The sequence below is a fragment of the Armigeres subalbatus genome, unplaced genomic scaffold (assembly GCF_024139115.2).
Source record: "Armigeres subalbatus isolate Guangzhou_Male unplaced genomic scaffold, GZ_Asu_2 Contig273, whole genome shotgun sequence".
In the NCBI taxonomy this organism is placed as follows: domain Eukaryota; kingdom Metazoa; phylum Arthropoda; class Insecta; order Diptera; family Culicidae; genus Armigeres; species Armigeres subalbatus.
Window position 1 is genome coordinate 1 of NW_026943012.1, and position 17,767 is coordinate 17,767.

Consider the following 17,767-nt stretch of genomic DNA (forward strand, 5'->3'; position numbering starts at 1 on the left):
AACATTTGATGTCCGTGTTAGGGATGCCGGAGCGGGTGTCAATTAAACGAGTGTTCGCGAGATTTTGTACAGTTTTTCGGTTATATGTTTTTAAAATTTAATTTCCTCATAGATGCGATAAATAATCACATGGTTTGGCAATGCCAGTGGCGAGTGCAAGAGTGGCACTAGGCTCCGGCCGTTAATCTAACGCGCTTGTGTAAGAGCCAACATGGCGAAAACAAGTTCAAGTTGCGCTCGTGCGTCGTATGTTGTAGCTTCCCTTCAAGAAAACAATCAATAGTCGCTATTGAAACAATGCTACCATTCTCATTGACAGTGGATTCGGAAAACTCAATTGTTTCAACGCGCGCTTTCATCTACAGCTGTTCCGCATAGGGATTACTATTGCGCAAATTTGGTCCCCAATAGAGGCATTCCCAGGGCTGACGAGTGAAAATGCGTTGAAGGTTTCAGTAAACTTTGAATAATGTTAAGTACTTTCGTCTATGAAATCCGCCAAATATCTGTACTGGGTCAGATTACGTTAAGCCATTGTTTGTCAGTCAAACCATCCGCTCAGAAGACACAGTTTATCAACAATCGATCTCGGCTAGAACGTTGCCCCAGTGGTGATGTTTCTAAGTGGTGCAATATTGCTTGACCGGGCAGTCGAACTTATTGTTGCATTATTACGAACATGTTAATATCTTTCAGATGGAACCAGTGTTGTGCTGAATTATTATCAGACGATAATGATTGCTTTTTCATGTGGAAAACTTTTCACGTGAAAACAGTAGGCGAGTTCTCAAATTATGTACTCAAACAATAATAAACACGGAATTTTCATTCAAACATTAATCTTTACTATGATCTGCTAATTGTCAACAGTCCCGTTATGTCTTCTATTTGGCGTTATGGTTTCATGGTAGTAAGGAAAAAGTTTTCAATATTTAACGGTAAGTGCTTCAAATCAAGATATGATTTTCAAACGATTCTTAAAGTAAGATCGCGGGTGAGTTTGATCATCCTCGATTTTTTTAAAATTTGATTTTTTCCAACCCTGGATGGAACACATAATTGGAAGTAGTTCCATACCAGTACTAGTCAAGTGCAGTCCCATTCGGGGATTAGTTTGCAGCGCATCGATACGCTAGTTAGTTGGTTGCAACTATGTGTTCTTTCGCGAATGGCGGTATAGTACATTTAGCAAACAAGCTTGGATTCGAGTGTACCGTCTGAGTCTAGTTTAGTTTACTTTGAATAATTACCGACATATGTCTGGACTGGGGTCCGATCACGTAAAGCTACCATCCGCTCAGATGGCCACCAATGGTCCCATCAATGAGATGGCTAACATGTTTATCACGTTCAGATGGAATACACCATGCAAATAGTTCCAAGACGATACTTTACAGTGCAGTAGTAGCGTATGTGTGCCTTCGACTGGGTGTATAATACATTTAGCAAACGGCTCTTCTTCGTTAAAGGCTAAAGTATGTGAAAACGAATAGAACTCCAGACTAAACTAAGCCGAAGAATGTCCACCGCACACGATGCTAAATAATATGCTTGACAATATGTTGCTACAACTGGCTGGAGTGATCACAACTCCCCGTGATTGATGGGATGTGCTTTTTATCTTTTGGTTTATTTTTCTCTGCAGATGCGACCAAGCAGAGTTGTGGACGCTTGATAGTGTCTACGCGATGGAAACACAGGAAGCAATGTTATCAACGCTTCACCAATGGAAAGTAAAGTAACAGTTCAAACGTGTGCCAAGTGAAACAATAAACACTAACAAAACGATGCGAAACTAACGATGTAAGTTTATGCATCAATCGATTTGAAAAGGCGGTGAAAACTGAAATAACCCACTGATCATGAACATGCTTATTACGCTCGGATGGAATACACAATACAGATAGTTCCGTGATGGGACATTGACAGTGACGTTCGTTTTACCATTATGCCAAGTGAAACGGAACACACTACCAAAGCGATGCAGAACGAAAGGCAATCTTATTCATTATAGCGTTATGATGTTTGCAGTCGCGTGTTCTTGCGTAGCCGGGTGGCCCCCATATCGGAGCTGAAAACCAACAATACTTGTCTTGTCAGCCACATTCAGCGTGCCAAAAGACAGAATCATATTCCAAAATAAACTCTTTTCGCAGTGTAATAGTGGCCCCTGAAAAAGGGCCTTTTGGGTTAGCATCGATTATCATTTACTTGGAGCTGGTGTACTTGGTAACGGCCTTGGTACCTTCAGAGACGGCGTGCTTGGCCAACTCTCCTGGGAGCAAAAAGACGGACAGCCGTTTGAATTTCGCGGGACGTGATGGTCGATCGCTTGTTATAGTGAGCCAGACGGGAAGCTTCGGCGGCAATGCGTTCGAAGATATCGTTGACAAAGCTGTTCATGATGCTCATGGCCTTCGATGAGACACCAGTGTCCGGGTGGACTTGCTTCAACACCTTGTAGATGTAGATGGCGTAGCTTTCCTTCCTGCGTTGCTTCTTCTTCTTCTTGTCGCCCTTGACAATGTTCTTCTGGGCCTTGCCGGACTTCTTTGCGGCCTTCCGCTGGTTTTCGGTGCCATCGTAGTGGATAGAGGTTTGTCTCGATTCAAACTGAAAGGAAAACTGATACCAACCGACCGTAGTGGTTCTCTTTATACCCACACGGCACACGGCTCCGGTTCCTCCCCTTCGGTGTGCGTGCTATTTCGCTTGCTTCATGTTTTCCACCCTTGTATTAGTCAGGCGCAGCGGTACGAGAGTATATAATGCCCGTCGCTTCGCCCGTTCGGTATCAGTACAGTTTACGTACGCTTTGAAGTCGTTTTGTCGTTCGCTTTAAACACAACCCTACTACCCAACAATGTCTGGCCGTGGCAAAGGAGGCAAAGTCAAGGGAAAGGCAAAAGTCCCGTTCCAACCGCGCTGGACTGCAGTTCCCGGTCGGTCGTATTCACCGTCTGCTCAGGACGGGTAACTATGCCGAGCGTGTGGGTGCTGGTGCACCAGTCTATTTGGCCGCCGTGATGGAATACCTGGCTGATCAAGTACTCGAGTTGGCACGACACGCCGCTCGTGACAACAACAAGACCAGACTCATTCCCCGCCATCTGCAGCTGGCCATCCGCAACGACGAAGAGTTGAACAAACTGCTGTCCGGTGTCACCATCGCCCAGGGTGGTGTGCTGCCAAACATCCAGGCTGTTCTGCTGCCCAAGAAGACCGAAAAGAAGGCATAAGTGGCTTCTCCAGTCGTTGACCACCCGCATCACACCCAAAAACCGTCCTTTTCAGGGCGACAACACTTGTTTCACTGCTAAAGAGTTATGCTTTTTGTTTTTCTTCTCTACCATGCGATTTCCGTTTCAAGAATGCGATCGAACTGCGAATTGCTTCGATTACCTAATATCACATCCCTATAAAAGCCGCCTCCAGCTGTCGTTCAGTTTCGTTTCGATTCCCATCCCGGAAAGTGCAGTGAATTTGGAGGTTTCAGTACAAGTGAGTGTGCCAGAAGTGCGCGTCGTGTGCAGCATTGGTATGTTCATTCGATAACTAGGTCAGGGCAATAAATTTCTACAGACAGAACAACAAAAGTGCACCATGTTCATTCATGTTTACTAGTTTGAAGATGTGATCCCTATGTGCTTGGTTTCGTCCCGCTAACGTTTTTCTGCCGTTTCATCTGTCGTTTGTGTATGACGTTCGATGCGTATGTGTATGTCGCTACCCGGCTCCTTTCGTCGGTGACGTGGTAAGAGGAGAAAGCAATGAAACGAATTCGCTACCCGGATTCGCTGCCTGTTCGAACAGTGAGCGGTGGCAGCAGCATTTTTTTTTCGATCTGTAATTTTTTGTCGATTGATTGGTAGGAAAATTCCGTCAACTCTTTTCTGAAAAGTGTTTAGTGGCCCTGAAAAGGGCCGTTGGTAGTAGATCAAACGGAATGCGTGGCAAAATAAATCAATTTAAGCACGTTCACCGCGGATACGCCGAGCCAGTTGAATGTCCTTGGGCATGATGGTGACACGCTTGGCGTGGATAGCGCACAGGTTGGTATCTTCGAACAAACCAACCAGATAGGCCTCGCTAGCTTCCTGAAGGGCCATAACAGCCGAACTCTGGAAGCGCAGATCGGTCTTGAAGTCCTGTGCAATTTCACGAACCAAACGCTGGAATGGTAGCTTGCGGATCAGCAGCTCAGTGGACTTCTGGTAGCGACGGATCTCACGCAGAGCAACAGTTCCTGGCCGATAACGATGCGGCTTCTTGACTCCTCCGGTGGCTGGGGCGCTCTTGCGAGCGGCTTTGGTAGCCAACTGCTTGCGAGGAGCCTTTCCTCCGGTGGACTTACGAGCGGTTTGCTTGGTACGAGCCATTGTAGTTGATTGGTTTCCTTCCTATCGAAACGGGTATGTTGAAACGAAGCCGAAGAATGAGACTCGCCTGTCTGCCGTTCCCTTTTATATGCTTCGGTCGTCGCGCTCAGCCAATCACAAGCGACGGAAGAATAAGCAGCATAAAAGCGGAAAGAAGAACCAACCCCTGTCGGAGGTATAAAAGAGGCAACGCTCGCCATAGGGAAAGCATTAGTTTCGTTTCAACCGTATTCGAGCACAGTACCATACAGCAAACCATGACTGGACGTGGCAAAGGAGGCAAAGGACTCCGGAAAAGGAGGCGCCAAGCGGCATCGCAAGGTTCTGCGTGATAACATCCAGGGTATCACCAAGCCCGCCATTCGTCGTCTGGCTCGACGTGGTGGTGTCAAGCGTATCTCCGGTCTCATCTATGAGGAAACCCGCGGCGTGCTGAAGGTGTTCCTGGAAAATGTCATCCGTGATGCTGTCACGTACACCGAACATGCTAAGCGCAAGACCGTTACCGCTATGGATGTCGTCTACGCTCCTGAAGCGTCAGGACGTACTCCTGTACGGTTTCGGAGGCCCTAAATTGCATACGCATTGCCCCCCTCCTCTCTCAAAACGGCCCTTTTCAGGGCCACCAAATACATTCCCAGAAAGAGTTGAAATTAGAACTAATTCTCGCAAACCCCCTCTTGCAGCTGCCCTCGAGTATCATGTATATTGGTGGTTGAAATAAATCGTAACAGCAGTGTTAGTAAGTGGATGGTTGGAACGTTTCCGTTTTCTTTGCTCAGGGACAGGCATTGGGAAAAACGCGCTACGCATTCCGTCATCACATCCGCAATTCGATTCGTTTCGATAGATGCGCACTACGCCGAACTTGAACCGATCGAGTCTCCGGCAGAAATCGCCTCAGTAGGTACACTAGGTTGACCAAATATGTGCCGTTGACATGCAGTAAAAATTAAATTTATTATATCTTCGTATATCATGCAAACATGCATTCACTTCGTTCCACGTTCAATGGTGGAAGGCAAAGATAACTTTGCAGAGTTAGTAATTTTATTGACAGCGCAGTAAAAAAGTAAATTCGTAAAATGGAAGAAAAAAAAGCGAATATAAACAAAAAAATCATAATTAGGCATAGTTTATATATTATTCAGATATTATTATTAATATCTTTATTAATGAGGTTTTTCGGCCCTGGACCGGTTCGCCTCGTATTATTCAGATATTTCAATACCAAACGAATAACAAAATGTGCTATTGTAAAACACAGCGTATGTTATTGTCTGCAGTGTTTTTTTTTTGCCTGCAAATTGTTGGTACTCCTTTGGTATTTTACCATTTATGCAAGAGCTAGGTCATAACAGAGTATAGTATCCATAACCGAATGAGGCATTAATGAATTGATATCCGAATCAGACGTAAATAAAATTAGACGAACGAAACGTAGCAATCAGCAATGCAATGCAAAGCTCGTTGTGGGTACCTATGCAAGAAAACTATCAATTGTAACTCTCTGGTGGAACGAAATTGGTAGCCCTGAAAAGGACTGATTGGGTGTGTATGGCACTGTGCAGTGCCGTACGGTTAACGATGCTACCGAAAGTTGGAACTTTACTTCTTGGCGGCGGCTTTCTTTGGGGCAGCTTTTTTGGCCGGGGCAGCCTTTTTCGGCTTCAGGGTTTTGGCTTCTTGGCCGCGGTCTTGGATGGCTTGGTGGCTTTCTGCTTGGGAGCAGCGGCCTTCTTTACGCCTCCTGCTTTCTTGGCTGCTTTGGCACCAGCTGCCTTAGCCTTCTTGGCCGCAGCAGGTTTTTTGGCTTTCTTCTCACCAGCTGGTTTTTGGCTTTCTTCTCGCCGGCTGGCTTCTTGGTTGCCTTCTTTGTCTTCGCTCCAGCAGCCTTTGGTTTCTTCTCACCGGCCTTTTTCGGTTTCTTCTCTGCGGCAGCCTTTTTAGCTTCGGCCTTCAACTTGAACGATCCAGAGGCCCCAGTTCCCTTGGTTTGAACAAACGTGCCCTTCTCGACACCGTTCTTCAAGGCCTTCTTGAGGAATGGAGCAAGCTTGGCGACATCGCATTTGTAGTTGGCAGCGATATACTTTTTGATCGCCTGCAGGGACGATCCATTGCGTTCCTTCAGGGTCTTGATGGCGGAAACAACCATATCGTTCACCGGGGATGAGTCGATGGCTTCTTCGGCTTGCCTTCTCCTTTCGGTGCCCTTGGTTTCTTGGTCTTGGCTGGGGAGGCAGCAGGAGCTGCTGCAGCAGCTTCGGTGGCGACTTCAGACATCTCGAATTGATAGGGCGAACACTCACGTGATAGATTTGTTAGGATGGGCTTAAATAAAGGCAAACTAAAGGAAACAGTGCAGCGCTCGATTCTGATGTCTGTGTTAGGGGATGCGTGCATCGTCGTCGACTGAAACAGTGTTCGCAGAGATTTGTACAGTTTTCTGGCAGTATGTTTTAAAATACATTTTTCCGTTCGTTAGGAAAAGTTTTATCCTAGGTTGTTGATTTTATTAGTGAGTGCATGAGTTCTGCGCTGACAATTCCTCGATACTCCAACACGCTGGTATGAACGACGGCATAGCGTAAGCATGACGCAATTGCACTCCGTGTCTCTGGTTGATGCTCCTCTTCGAAAAACAATCAATAGTCGCTATTGAAACAATGACAACAGGCTCGACGACGGTGCGTTTGGAAACTCTAATTGTTTCTCTGTCCGGTTGCCGCTAAACATGGCCGTCATTTTGGTGCCTGGTGTGTGAGACCGGGTCTCAAACAAAGTCCTTCCCAGTGCTGGCGGGGGGAAATGTGCCGGGAGACTAACTAAACTTTCGACGCGGTTGTATAATTTCAACTAGGAAATTGTAAGTAATTTCAATATGATCCACGTCATGATAAGTTGCGATTAATCCGGCACATAAGTGTCGTAACCAAGCGCACAACAACGTCAAATCGACTAGTGGTGCCCATACTAGTACTACTACTCTGCTGCCGCCCGTTATGCTGGGTAGATCATTTTCACGTAGTGTATTACGAAGTAAGATCTACCAAACCGATCCCTGGCTTAATCCTTTTTCTGTCTTGTTTCTGTTTCTTTTTTTTCTTCTTCTTTTTCAAAGCTAGAACAACAACGGGCTGTGGTTATTCAAGGATTCATCGTATTTAGTCCTCGATACCAATAGCCGACTCTTAAGTATAACAACAATTGACCCTACCCTGCAGTTGGTTGAAAACTCCAACTCTCTCCGTTTGAGGAAAATCAAGCAACTTGTCTAGGCATCAGGTAAGAAAACAAAACAATAACCTATATCGCATGCACTTATACACTGAGTACACGGATAATGCACAGTTGCCGCAAAGTTAACAGTTAACGTTGTGTCATTTGTCTGGCCTACTAGAAGTAGCATCACACTCTACAGTCGATTCAAAAGTATAGGATTGCTAATGTCGTTCCTGTTCGCGTGACTAAGTGACCTAGGATACTTACTACAAGTGTCAAACCGTTGCTGGTGATGAAACCATACATGCACTACAACATGACGCATTAACTATCGCCAATTGAAGCTTGCTGAAGCATAATTTGGCAAAATAATTTAATGGACTACCGCGCTTGCTAGTCAGATTGGTTCAGCTATCCAATGGTACTAACAATCGACAAAGAATAGTTAGCTGTAATATGTACCAATATTTTAACTTCCAACAAACAGGCCCATCGACGCACTATTTGGTGTGGAGCGGACAACATTGCCCCTCGTGTCTATGCGCGGTACCCGCTGGAGGTGCAGCCCTGCCGTCCTTCCTGTTTAGTCACACTAAGTCGACAACTAGCAAACATTTGTTTTGGTCCAATGTAGCTCATTAAAACTCGGATTCGCCTACATGGGTCTCAGTATGATAGTTACCATCAACTGTGCGTACAAAAAACAGTCAACCATTCGGTTTAAAAATGAAAAAGTTTTTCAGTCACATGAAAATGTTGATAATTTCAAATCATTGCCAACGTTTCGATCCGGGGCAACATTTGCGTGGCCGAAAATCCTAACTATTAGCAACTGAACCAGAAAAAAAAAAAGTAGACATTATCGCTAGCATGGTGGATAGAGGGGCAAAAATGATTGGAAATAGAACTGTCGTTCAGCTAGTAGCTGCAAGCACAGGAAAGAATGTTTGCGAGCGTGCTTCACGCTTACATGTCATCAAACCCTGGAAACCGTAGCATTAGAATCATATTCCGGAATAAACTCTTTTTCGTGAAGATTGTAGTGGCCCTGAAAAGGGCCTTTTGAGCAGTGTACTGCGTCGGTCATCATTTACTTGGAGCTGGTGTACTTGGTGACTGCCTTGGTACCTTCAGAGACGGCGTGCTTGGCCAACTCTCCTGGGAGCAGGAGTCGAACGGCTGTTTGAATTTCGCGGGACGTGATGGTCGAGCGCTTGTTGTAGTGAGCCAAACGAGAAGCTTCGGCGGCGATGCGTTCGAAGATATCGTTCACGAAGCTGTTCATGATGCTCATGGCCTTCGACGAAACACCAGTGTCGGGATGGACTTGCTTCAACACCTTGTAGATGTAGATGGCGTAGCTTTCCTTCCTGCGCTGCTTCTTCTTCTTCTTGTCTCCCTTGACAATGTTCTTCTGGGCCTTGCCTGATTTCTTGGCGGCCTTTCCGCTGGTTTTCGGTGCCATCGTAGTGGTTAGAGGTTTGTCTCGATCCAAGCTGAAACTGAAACTGATGACAATCGACCGGAGAGGTACAATTTTATACCCGTACGCTAGCGCTTGCGGTTCCTCCCCTTCGGCGTGTTTGCTATTCCGTTTTATTCGTTGTTTTCACCTTCGTTTCGGTCCGTCGCAGCGCCGTGCTACTATAAAATAGCCGCCTATTCGCTCGTTCGCCATCAGTACAGTTCACGTACCCGTTGAAGTCGTTTCGTTTCGCTGTTTTAAACACAACACTACTATCCCACAATGTCTGGCCGTGGCAAAGGAGGCAAAGTTAAGGGAAAGGCAAAGTCCCGTTCCAACCGCGCCGGACTGCAGTTCCCAGTCGGTCGTATCCACCGTCTGCTCAGGAAGGGCAACTACGCCGAGCGCGTTGGTGCCGGTGCCCCAGTGTACTTGGCTGCCGTGATGGAATATCTGGCTGCTGAAGTACTCGAGTTGGCAGGAAATGCCGCTCGTGACAACAAGAAGACCAGAATCATCCCCCGTCATCTGCAGTTGGCCATCCGCAACGACGAAGAGTTGAACAAACTGCTGTCCGGTGTCACCATCGCCCAGGGTGGTGTTTTGCCCAACATCCAGGCTGTTCTGCTGCCCAAGAAGACCGAGAAGAAGGCATAAGCTGCTTCTCCGTGTGCCCGCACCCAAAACCCAAAAACCGTCCTTTTCAGGACGACCATGTTGATTTTCCTACGAAAGAGTTTGTTGTGGTAACTTTTCTTCCATTCGCATCGCGCAATGCCAAAAACCTTACCGCTGCGCCGTGACTGGCTCAGTGGCAGATTTCCATTGCAGTATGGGAAATTGTTCGGCAAAATGTTGCCCACCGACCTACCTAGTAAGCTCGTGAGCGTGTATGTGTGTGCTCGAGCTAGTTGGCGGTAATTAATGCCCGTTTAGCATCCCCCGGAACTAGGTTATTGCTGATTGCCCGTGCATTTTGCTGTTTTGTATAGAATCTTAATATCCATTCGCATCCATCCGCATCAAGCGTTTCCAAACCCGCTCTATTTACTCTTCCTACGCATGTATATAAGGCTAACAAATTACGTTTAAAATTGTGCCCAAGGGCAGTGACACTTGTACTGGAAACATATTGTACTAACTTAGCTTCAACTAAAATGAAAATAAAACTGAATGCTAAATAAAACTGACTGTTGCTGTTAGCGCAGTTTGAAACTGACGCTCGCCACCCGGCATCCTATAGTGGGATTTCCGGAATAAAATTGCAGTCCCGTCAGAGTGGATTTTTCTGCTACAAAAGGACTGTACTTCTCAGTAGTTGGTAGGGAAAATTGTTGAACGCGCTCGGGAAATGTATTTAGTGGCCCTGAAAAGGGCCGTTGGTAGTAAGATTCAAACGGAATGCGGTTGAATGGAATAATTTAAGCACGTTCACCACGGATACGGCGAGCCAGCTGGATGTCCTTGGGCATGATGGTAACACGCTTGGCGTGGATGGCGCACAGGTTCGTATCTTCGAACAGACCGACCAGATAGGCCTCGCTAGCTTCTTGCAGGGCCATGACAGCCGAGCTCTGGAAGCGCAAATCTGTCTTGAAATCCTGAGCAATTTCACGCACCAGACGCTGGAAAGGCAGCTTGCGGATCAGCAGCTCGGTGGATTTCTGATAGCGACGGATCTCACGCAGAGCAACCGTTCCTGGCCGATAACGATGCGGCTTCTTGACTCCTCCGGTGGCTGGGGCGCTCTTACGAGCGGCTTTGGTAGCCAGCTGCTTGCGAGGAGCCTTTTCCTCCGGTGGACTTACGAGCGGTCTGCTTGGTACGAGCCATTGTAGTTGATTAGTTTCCTTCCTATCGAAACGAGTACGTTGAAACGAAGCCGAAGAATGAGGGTTGCCTGTCGGTGGTTCGTTTTTATATGCTTCGTTCGGCCGGGCGCAGCCAATCGCAAGCGACGAAAGAATAAGTAAAATAATAATAGCAAGAAGAACCTACCGCTAGCGGAGGTATAAAAGAGACTGCCATCATCGACGGAAAGCATTAGTTTCGTTTCGTCCGTAATCGAGCACAGTAGCAAACAGCAACAATGACTGGCCGTGGCAAAGGAGGCAAAGGACTCGGAAAGGGTGGCGCCAAGCGTCATCGCAAGGTTTTGCGTGATAACATCCAAGGTATCACTAAGCCCGCCATCCGCCGTCTGGCTCGTCGTGGTGGAGTCAAGCGCATCTCCGGTCTCATCTACGAGGAAACCCGTGGTGTGTTGAAGGTGTTCCTGGAAAATGTCATCCGTGATGCCGTCACGTACACTGAACACGCCAAGCGCAAGACCGTTACCGCCATGGATGTCGTCTACGCTCTGAAGCGTCAGGGACGTACCCTGTACGGTTTCGGAGGCTAAATTGCATACGCATTGCCCCCCTCCTCTCTCAAAACGGCCCTTTTCAGGGCCACCAAACACATTCCCCAAAGGAGTTGAAGCTAGAATATTTTCTGTAGCCCTGTAGCTCGAGTATCATGTATATTGGTGGTTGAAATAAATCGTAACAGCAGTGTTAGTAAGTGGATGGTTGGAACGTTTCCGTTTGCTTTGCTCAGTGACAGTCATTGGGATAAACGCGGCTACGCATTCCGTCACATCCGCAATTCGATTCGTTTCGATAGATGCGCACTACGCCGAACTTGAACCGATCGAGTCTCTGGCAGAAAAAAAAAACGCACAATCGCCTCAGTAGGTACAATTAGGTTGACCAAATATGTGCCGTTGACATGCAGTAAAAATTAAATTTATTATATCTTCGTATATCATGCAAACATGCATTCACTTCGTTCCACGTTCAATGGTGGAAGGCAAAGATAACTTTGCAGAGTTAGTAATTTTATTGACAGCGCAGTAAAAAGTAAATTCGTAAAATGGAAGAAAAAAGCGAATATAAACAAAAATCATAATTAGGCATAGTTTATATTATTCAGATATTATTATTAATATCTTTATTAATGAGGTTTTCGGCCCTGGACCGGTTCGCCTCGTATTATTCAGATATTTCAATACCAAACGAATAACAAATGTGTTATTGTAAAACACAGCGTATGTTATTGTCTGCAGTGTTTTTTTTTGCCTGCAAATTGTTGGTACTCCTTTGGTATTTTACCATTTATGCAAGGCTAGGTCATAACAGAGTATAGTATCCATAACCGAATGAGGCATTAATGAATTGATATCCGAATCAGACGTAAATAAAATTAGACGAACGAAACGTAGCAATCAGCAATGCAATGCAAAGCTCGTTGTGGGTACCTATGCAAGAAAACTATCAATTGTAACTCTTTTGCTTGAAAGCCAGATTGGTAGCCCTGAAAAGGACTGATTGGTGTGTATGGTAGTGCACTGGTGTGCAGTACGGCAAACGATGCTACCGAAAGTTGGAACTTTACTTCTTGGCGGCGGCTTTCTTTGGGGCAGCTTTTTGGCTGGGGCAGCCTTTTTCGGCTTCAGGGTTTTTGGCTTCTTGGCCGCGGTCTTGGATGGCTTGGTGGCTTTCTGCTTGGGAGCAGCGGCCTTCTTTACGCCTCCCGCTTTCTTGGCTGCTTTGGCACCAGCTGCCTTGGCCTTTTCGCCGCAGCAGGTTTCTTGGCTTTCTTCTCACCAGCTGGCTTCTTGGCTTTCTTCTCGCCGGCTGGATTATTGGTTGCCTTCTTTGTCTTCGCGCCGGCAGCCTTTGGATTCTTCTCACCGCCCCTGTACGGCTTCTTCTCCGCGGCAGCACTTTTCGCTTCAACCTTCAACTTGAACGATCCAGAGGCCCCAGTTCCCTTGTTATGAACAAACGTGCCCTTCTCGACACCGTTCTTCAAGGCCTTCTTGAGGAATGGAGCAAGCTTGGCGACATCGCATTTGTAGTTGGCAGCGATATACTTTTTGATCGCCTGCAGGACGATCCATTGCGTTCCTTCAGGGTCTTGATGGCGGAAACAACCATATCGTTCACCGGGGATGAGTCGATGGCTTCTTGGGCTTGCCTTCTCCCTTCGGTGCCCTTGGTTTCTTGGTCTTGGCTGGGGAGGCAGCAGGAGCTGCTGCAGCGGCTTCGGTGGCGACTTCAGACATCTCGAATTGATAGGGCGAACACTCACGTGATAGATTTGTTAGGATGGGCTTAAATAAAGGCAAACTAGGAAACAGTGCAGCGCTCGATTCTGATGTCTGTGTTAGGGATGCGTGCATCGTCGTCGACTGAAACAGTGTTCGCAGAGATTTGTACGTTTTTCTGGCAGTATGTTTTTAAAATACATTTTTCCGTTCGTTAGGAAAAGTTTTATCCTAGGTTGTTGATTTTATTAGTGAGTGCATGAGTTCTGCTGACAATTCCTCGATACTCCAACACGCTGGTATGAACGACGGCATAGCGTAAGCATGACGCAATTGCACTCCGTGTCTCTGGTTGATGCTCCTCTTCCGAAAAACAATCAATAGTCGCTATTGAAACAATGACAACAGGCTCGACGACAGTGCGTTTGGAAACTTTAATTGTTTCTCTGTCCGGTTGCCGCTAAACATGGCCGTCATTTTGGTGCCTGGTGTGTGAGACCGGGTCTCAAACAAAGTCCTTCCAGTGCTGGCGGGTGAAATTGTGCCGGGAGTTTCAGTAAACTTTCAACGATGTTGTATAATTTCAACTAGGAAATTGTAAGTAATTTCCAATATGATCCACGTCATGATAAGTTGCGATTAATCCGGCACATAAGTGTCGTAACCAAGCGCACAACAACGTCAAATCGACTAGTGGTGCCCATACTAGTACTACTACTCTGCCGCCCGTTATGCTGGGTAGATCATTTTCACGTAGTGTATTACGAAGTAAGATCTACCAAACCGATCCCTGGCTTAATCCTTTTTCTGTCTTGTTTCTGTTTCTTTTTTTTTTCTTCTTCTTTTTCAAAGCTAGAACAACGGGCTGTGGTTATTCAAGGATTCATCGTATTTAGTCCTCGATACCAATAGCCGACTCTTAAGTATAACAACAATTGACCCTACCCTGCAGTTGGTTGAAAAACTCCAACTCTCTCCGTTTGAGGAAAATCGAAGCAACTTGTCTAGCCATTAGTTGAGAAAACAAAACAATAACCTATATCGCATGCACTTATACACTGAGTACACGGATAATGCACAGTTGCCGCAAAGTTAACAGTTAACGTTGTGTCATTTGTCTGGCCTACTAGAAGTAGCATCACACTCTACAGTCGATTCAAAAGTATAGGATTGCTAATGTCGTTCCTGTTCGCGTGACTAAGTGACCTAGGATACTTACTACAAGTGTCAAACCGTTGCTGGTGATGAAACCATACATGCACTACAACATGACGCATTAACTATCGCCAATTGAAGCTTGCTGAAGCATAATTTGGCAAAATAATTTAATGGACTACCGCGCTTGCTAGTCAGATTGGTTCAGCTATCCAATGGTACTAACAATCGACAAAGAATAGTTAGCTGTAATATGTACCAATATTTTAACTTCCAACAAACAGGCCCATCGACGCACTATTTGGTGTGGAGCGGACAACATTGCCCTCGTGTCTATGCGCGGTACCCGCTGGAGGTGCAGCCCTGCCGTCCTTCCTGTTTAGTCACACTAAGTCGACAACTAGCAAACATTTGTTTTGGTCCAATGTAGCTCATTAAAACTCGGATTCGCCTACATGGGTCTCAGTATGATAGTTACCATCAACTGTGCGTACAAAAAACAGTCAACCATTCGGTTTAAAAATGCCCCACCCCTTTCCCTCCCTGTGGTTTCCTCCAGGATTTGAACCTAGAGCTTGAACAAAACCGTCAGAATGTTGCGGGTACGCTATCCACTCCTCTACGGCTACTGTTTAAAATATTGCTGTTCCAGAATGAAGTCACTCATGAATCCTGTTTTCTGGCCCTGTGCTTTCTTTTGCGCTAATTTGTGGATTTGAGCGTATGTGTGTGCATAACAAATAGTTGGTCATATACGACAGTTCACCTTTACAATCTGATAATATTCCTGCATGTAGTAGATATCTGAGTTTGAACGTTTAGGTCAAGGGGACGACAAGCTACGTCGGCTTTGTCACATCTTATCTGAGTTACCAATACGAATACATTGCGAATGCAACATAAACAATTCAGAAGGTGAAAATGATGTAAAACGAGCAAAGGCATAGACAGTGCCTTGTGAAAGCAGCATACTGAATATAAGCAAATAAATTGAAAATTCAAATGTTTTAAGCATGGAATATGTGTGGCAGTGAAATACTCCTTGGTTGGAATTATGTAAAGGCAACATCCAATAGATTTGAAAGCATCGATGTAGGCTTTTATGAACCACAACGGACAGCCACCAAAATGTTATTCAATGCAATCGTGGCAATGAATCGTCTGCTTTGAGCGTGCTTACAGCGGCACACTAGGAGTTAACTTTCTGAAATCAGTAGGTAGGCGTAGTAGCGGACACCATCCTTCATAACCGGTACCAAAGAGTTTTTCATAAAAGTTCCTAATTTTGAAAAAACCCGCGTTAGATGTCTTTCGCCATACAAATTTCTGGCGGTTAACTCTTGCTGGCTATTTGCGCATATACGATAGCGCCTGAATGTGGAAGCGGCGGGTAGGAAACCAGCCACTGCCAATAATTCATTACCGTCAGTCAAATGCATGTGGTGAACCATCGTAGACTCCCCCTCTCGCTTATTTCCACGATACTCTCCACAGAATCGAGTGCAAACCAATTTTAATTTATAAGGCTATCTGACGCCCTCTGAAAAGGAAGGATTTGTTTTCATGGGGAAACGCGGTTTCCCTATAAAAACAAACCATATCGTAGACAACTGGTTCACTGTTCGGTCAGGATGCGGCGTGCATTGTAAATTTTTCAAGCGAACAAAGATCATGGGAAAAGTACACGGTCGACTCCCAAAAATTACTTCAGAAATTCCATCAGAAATTCTTCCAGGAATCCAGGAGCTCCTCAGGTAGTTACTTTGCAAATTCCTCTATTTTCTAGAACAAAAAAACACCAATTTTCAATTGGTGAGCTGTGCATTATTTGTTGTTTCTCGGCCAATCACGACTAGCATTAACTACGATGGGTGCAGTCAATCAAGCTAAGCTAAGTGAGGGCATGATATTTTATAAACTCCAGATTTTCCCAAGGGGTCAACGGGGTCTTTTATGCTTCCAAGTAATGTTTTAAGTTGATTGTTCCTACTAGTATCCGTTTAGTCTAGCAGTTTCAAAAATGTAATTTAATTCTTTCTGTTTGCCTGTGACGATAAGTGGAAAAGTCTCGAGTATATGTATCATGTGTTGGAATGCGACTGCTTTGTGTTGGTGTGAATGGTTTAACTGGCGGAGTTAAGCTGGGGCACGAAGGGGCACGTGACTTACCAAATTGAATATTTTGCCTGAAATTTAATTAAATACGCCAAATTGTTCTGAGAAAAAAAACTGATTTTCAGCCAGTTTTCCAATTTTACCTAATGTAATATTTTGACTCCTCGAAATTCCTTCAAAAAATCTTTTCGAAAATCCTTCAAGTTTTTGTTCAATTTTTGAAATTATTCCAGTATTTTCTTCGAAAATTTCTTCAGTAAAACTATTCGAAATTGTTTCTACTCCTCTAGCAATAATATAGGAATTTACCCAGGAAATTCGTTTCCACATCCCTCCAGACATTCCTTTGGATACCTATTCGGAAATTTTGTTGGTATTTTTTAATTTTTGTTGGTAGATTGAAATATGTGAAGTAATTCTCAGAACAGTTTCTAAGGGAAATTTTAAACATGAAATTTTCGAAAGAACCCTTGAAGTAATTTCTGAATGATTCCTAAAAGAATTTTTAAATGTATTTTTGAAGAGATTTCTGGAAGAATTTCTTAAGCCATATCCAAATGTCTCAGAGTATTTATTAAAATTTGAAAGAATTCCTGGATGAAGTTCAAATGAGTTCCAAGAATTTTCTCCTAGAGTTTTGGAAGGGATTATTTAAAAAAGGGAGAAGCTCCTGAATAAACAAAGTCATAAAAGGAATTGTAGCAAAAGAATTTCGGGAGATTTTTCTGAAACAATTTCCGTAGGTATTCTCAAAGAAGTTTCCGAAGGATTTTTGATAGATATTTCCAAAGACATTTTCAAAGCATTTCTCAAAAGAAAATTGTATTGGTATTAGGAATTTCTTCGGAAATTGGTTTAGGTATTTCTTCGGAACATAATTTGGGAGTTCTTCCAGTAATTTCTCAAATTTCCTTCTTTCCTTCTTTCCGTCATTCCTCGCGATTTTTTCAGCAAGCCTTCCAGAAAATTTTTAGACCATTGGAGATTTCTTTTGAAATCTAGACCAACATTTGAAAAGGGCGTAACAGCCAAAATTTCTTCCTTCTGATTCCTCGTCTACATATCTTCTTCTTCTTACTGCCATTACATCCCCACACTGGGACTAAGCCGCCTCGCAGCTTAGTGCAAGATTTTTTTATGTACAGGTTATCCGACTTCGTCAGTAGATAGGAATAACCAGCGCGGGGGGGAAACATACATTTTCAGTGCAAAACGTAAACAAACGAGCATAAGACGTGTTGGCTCTTGTTTCGGACGGCAGAACGAGCGCGCGATTTGCCGAAATTTTGTGTTTTGCACTGCGTGGCCGGTAATAAAGTTAATTAGTTCAATGCGAGT

At 44.9% G+C, this 17,767-nt stretch overlaps 3 protein-coding genes and 4 pseudogenes across 3 annotated transcripts; 3 read left to right on the forward strand and 4 right to left on the reverse strand.

Moving 5' to 3' along the window:
- Positions 1-2,207: 2,207 nt before the first annotated feature.
- On the reverse strand, positions 2,208-2,582 carry LOC134203856 (histone H2B-like; annotated as a pseudogene).
- A 281-nt stretch (positions 2,583-2,863) lies between these two features.
- Positions 2,864-3,283, forward strand: LOC134203858 (histone H2A-like; annotated as a pseudogene).
- Positions 3,284-5,987: 2,704 nt separating this feature from the next.
- On the reverse strand, positions 5,988-6,665 carry LOC134203857 (histone H1B-like; annotated as a pseudogene).
- Positions 6,666-8,676: 2,011 nt separating this feature from the next.
- On the reverse strand, positions 8,677-9,123 carry LOC134203859 (histone H2B). Its single transcript, XM_062678695.1, has one exon. The coding sequence runs from the start codon at positions 9,067-9,069 to the stop codon at positions 8,695-8,697; it is 375 nt and encodes a 124-aa protein (XP_062534679.1). The 5' UTR covers positions 9,070-9,123; the 3' UTR covers positions 8,677-8,694.
- Positions 9,124-9,269: 146 nt separating this feature from the next.
- On the forward strand, positions 9,270-9,782 carry LOC134203860 (histone H2A). Its single transcript, XM_062678696.1, has one exon. It carries the CDS (start codon positions 9,352-9,354, stop codon positions 9,724-9,726), a length of 375 nt encoding a protein of 124 aa, XP_062534680.1. The 5' UTR covers positions 9,270-9,351; the 3' UTR covers positions 9,727-9,782.
- Positions 9,783-11,003: 1,221 nt separating this feature from the next.
- Positions 11,004-11,737, forward strand: LOC134203861 (histone H4). The gene has a single exon (XM_062678697.1). It carries the CDS (start codon positions 11,159-11,161, stop codon positions 11,468-11,470), a length of 312 nt encoding a protein of 103 aa, XP_062534681.1. The 5' UTR covers positions 11,004-11,158; the 3' UTR covers positions 11,471-11,737.
- Positions 11,738-12,517: 780 nt separating this feature from the next.
- LOC134203862 (histone H1-like) lies at positions 12,518-13,443 on the reverse strand (annotated as a pseudogene).
- Positions 13,444-17,767: the final 4,324 nt, after the last annotated feature.

Bases quoted from the DNA above. Each gene is read 5' to 3' on its own strand.
- LOC134203859 (XM_062678695.1), bottom strand. From the start codon at position 9,069: ATGGCACCGAAAACCAGCGGAAAGGCCGCCAAGAAATCAGGCAAGGCC.
- LOC134203860 (XM_062678696.1), top strand. From the start codon at position 9,352: ATGTCTGGCCGTGGCAAAGGAGGCAAAGTTAAGGGAAAGGCAAAGTCC.
- LOC134203861 (XM_062678697.1), top strand. From the start codon at position 11,159: ATGACTGGCCGTGGCAAAGGAGGCAAAGGACTCGGAAAGGGTGGCGCC.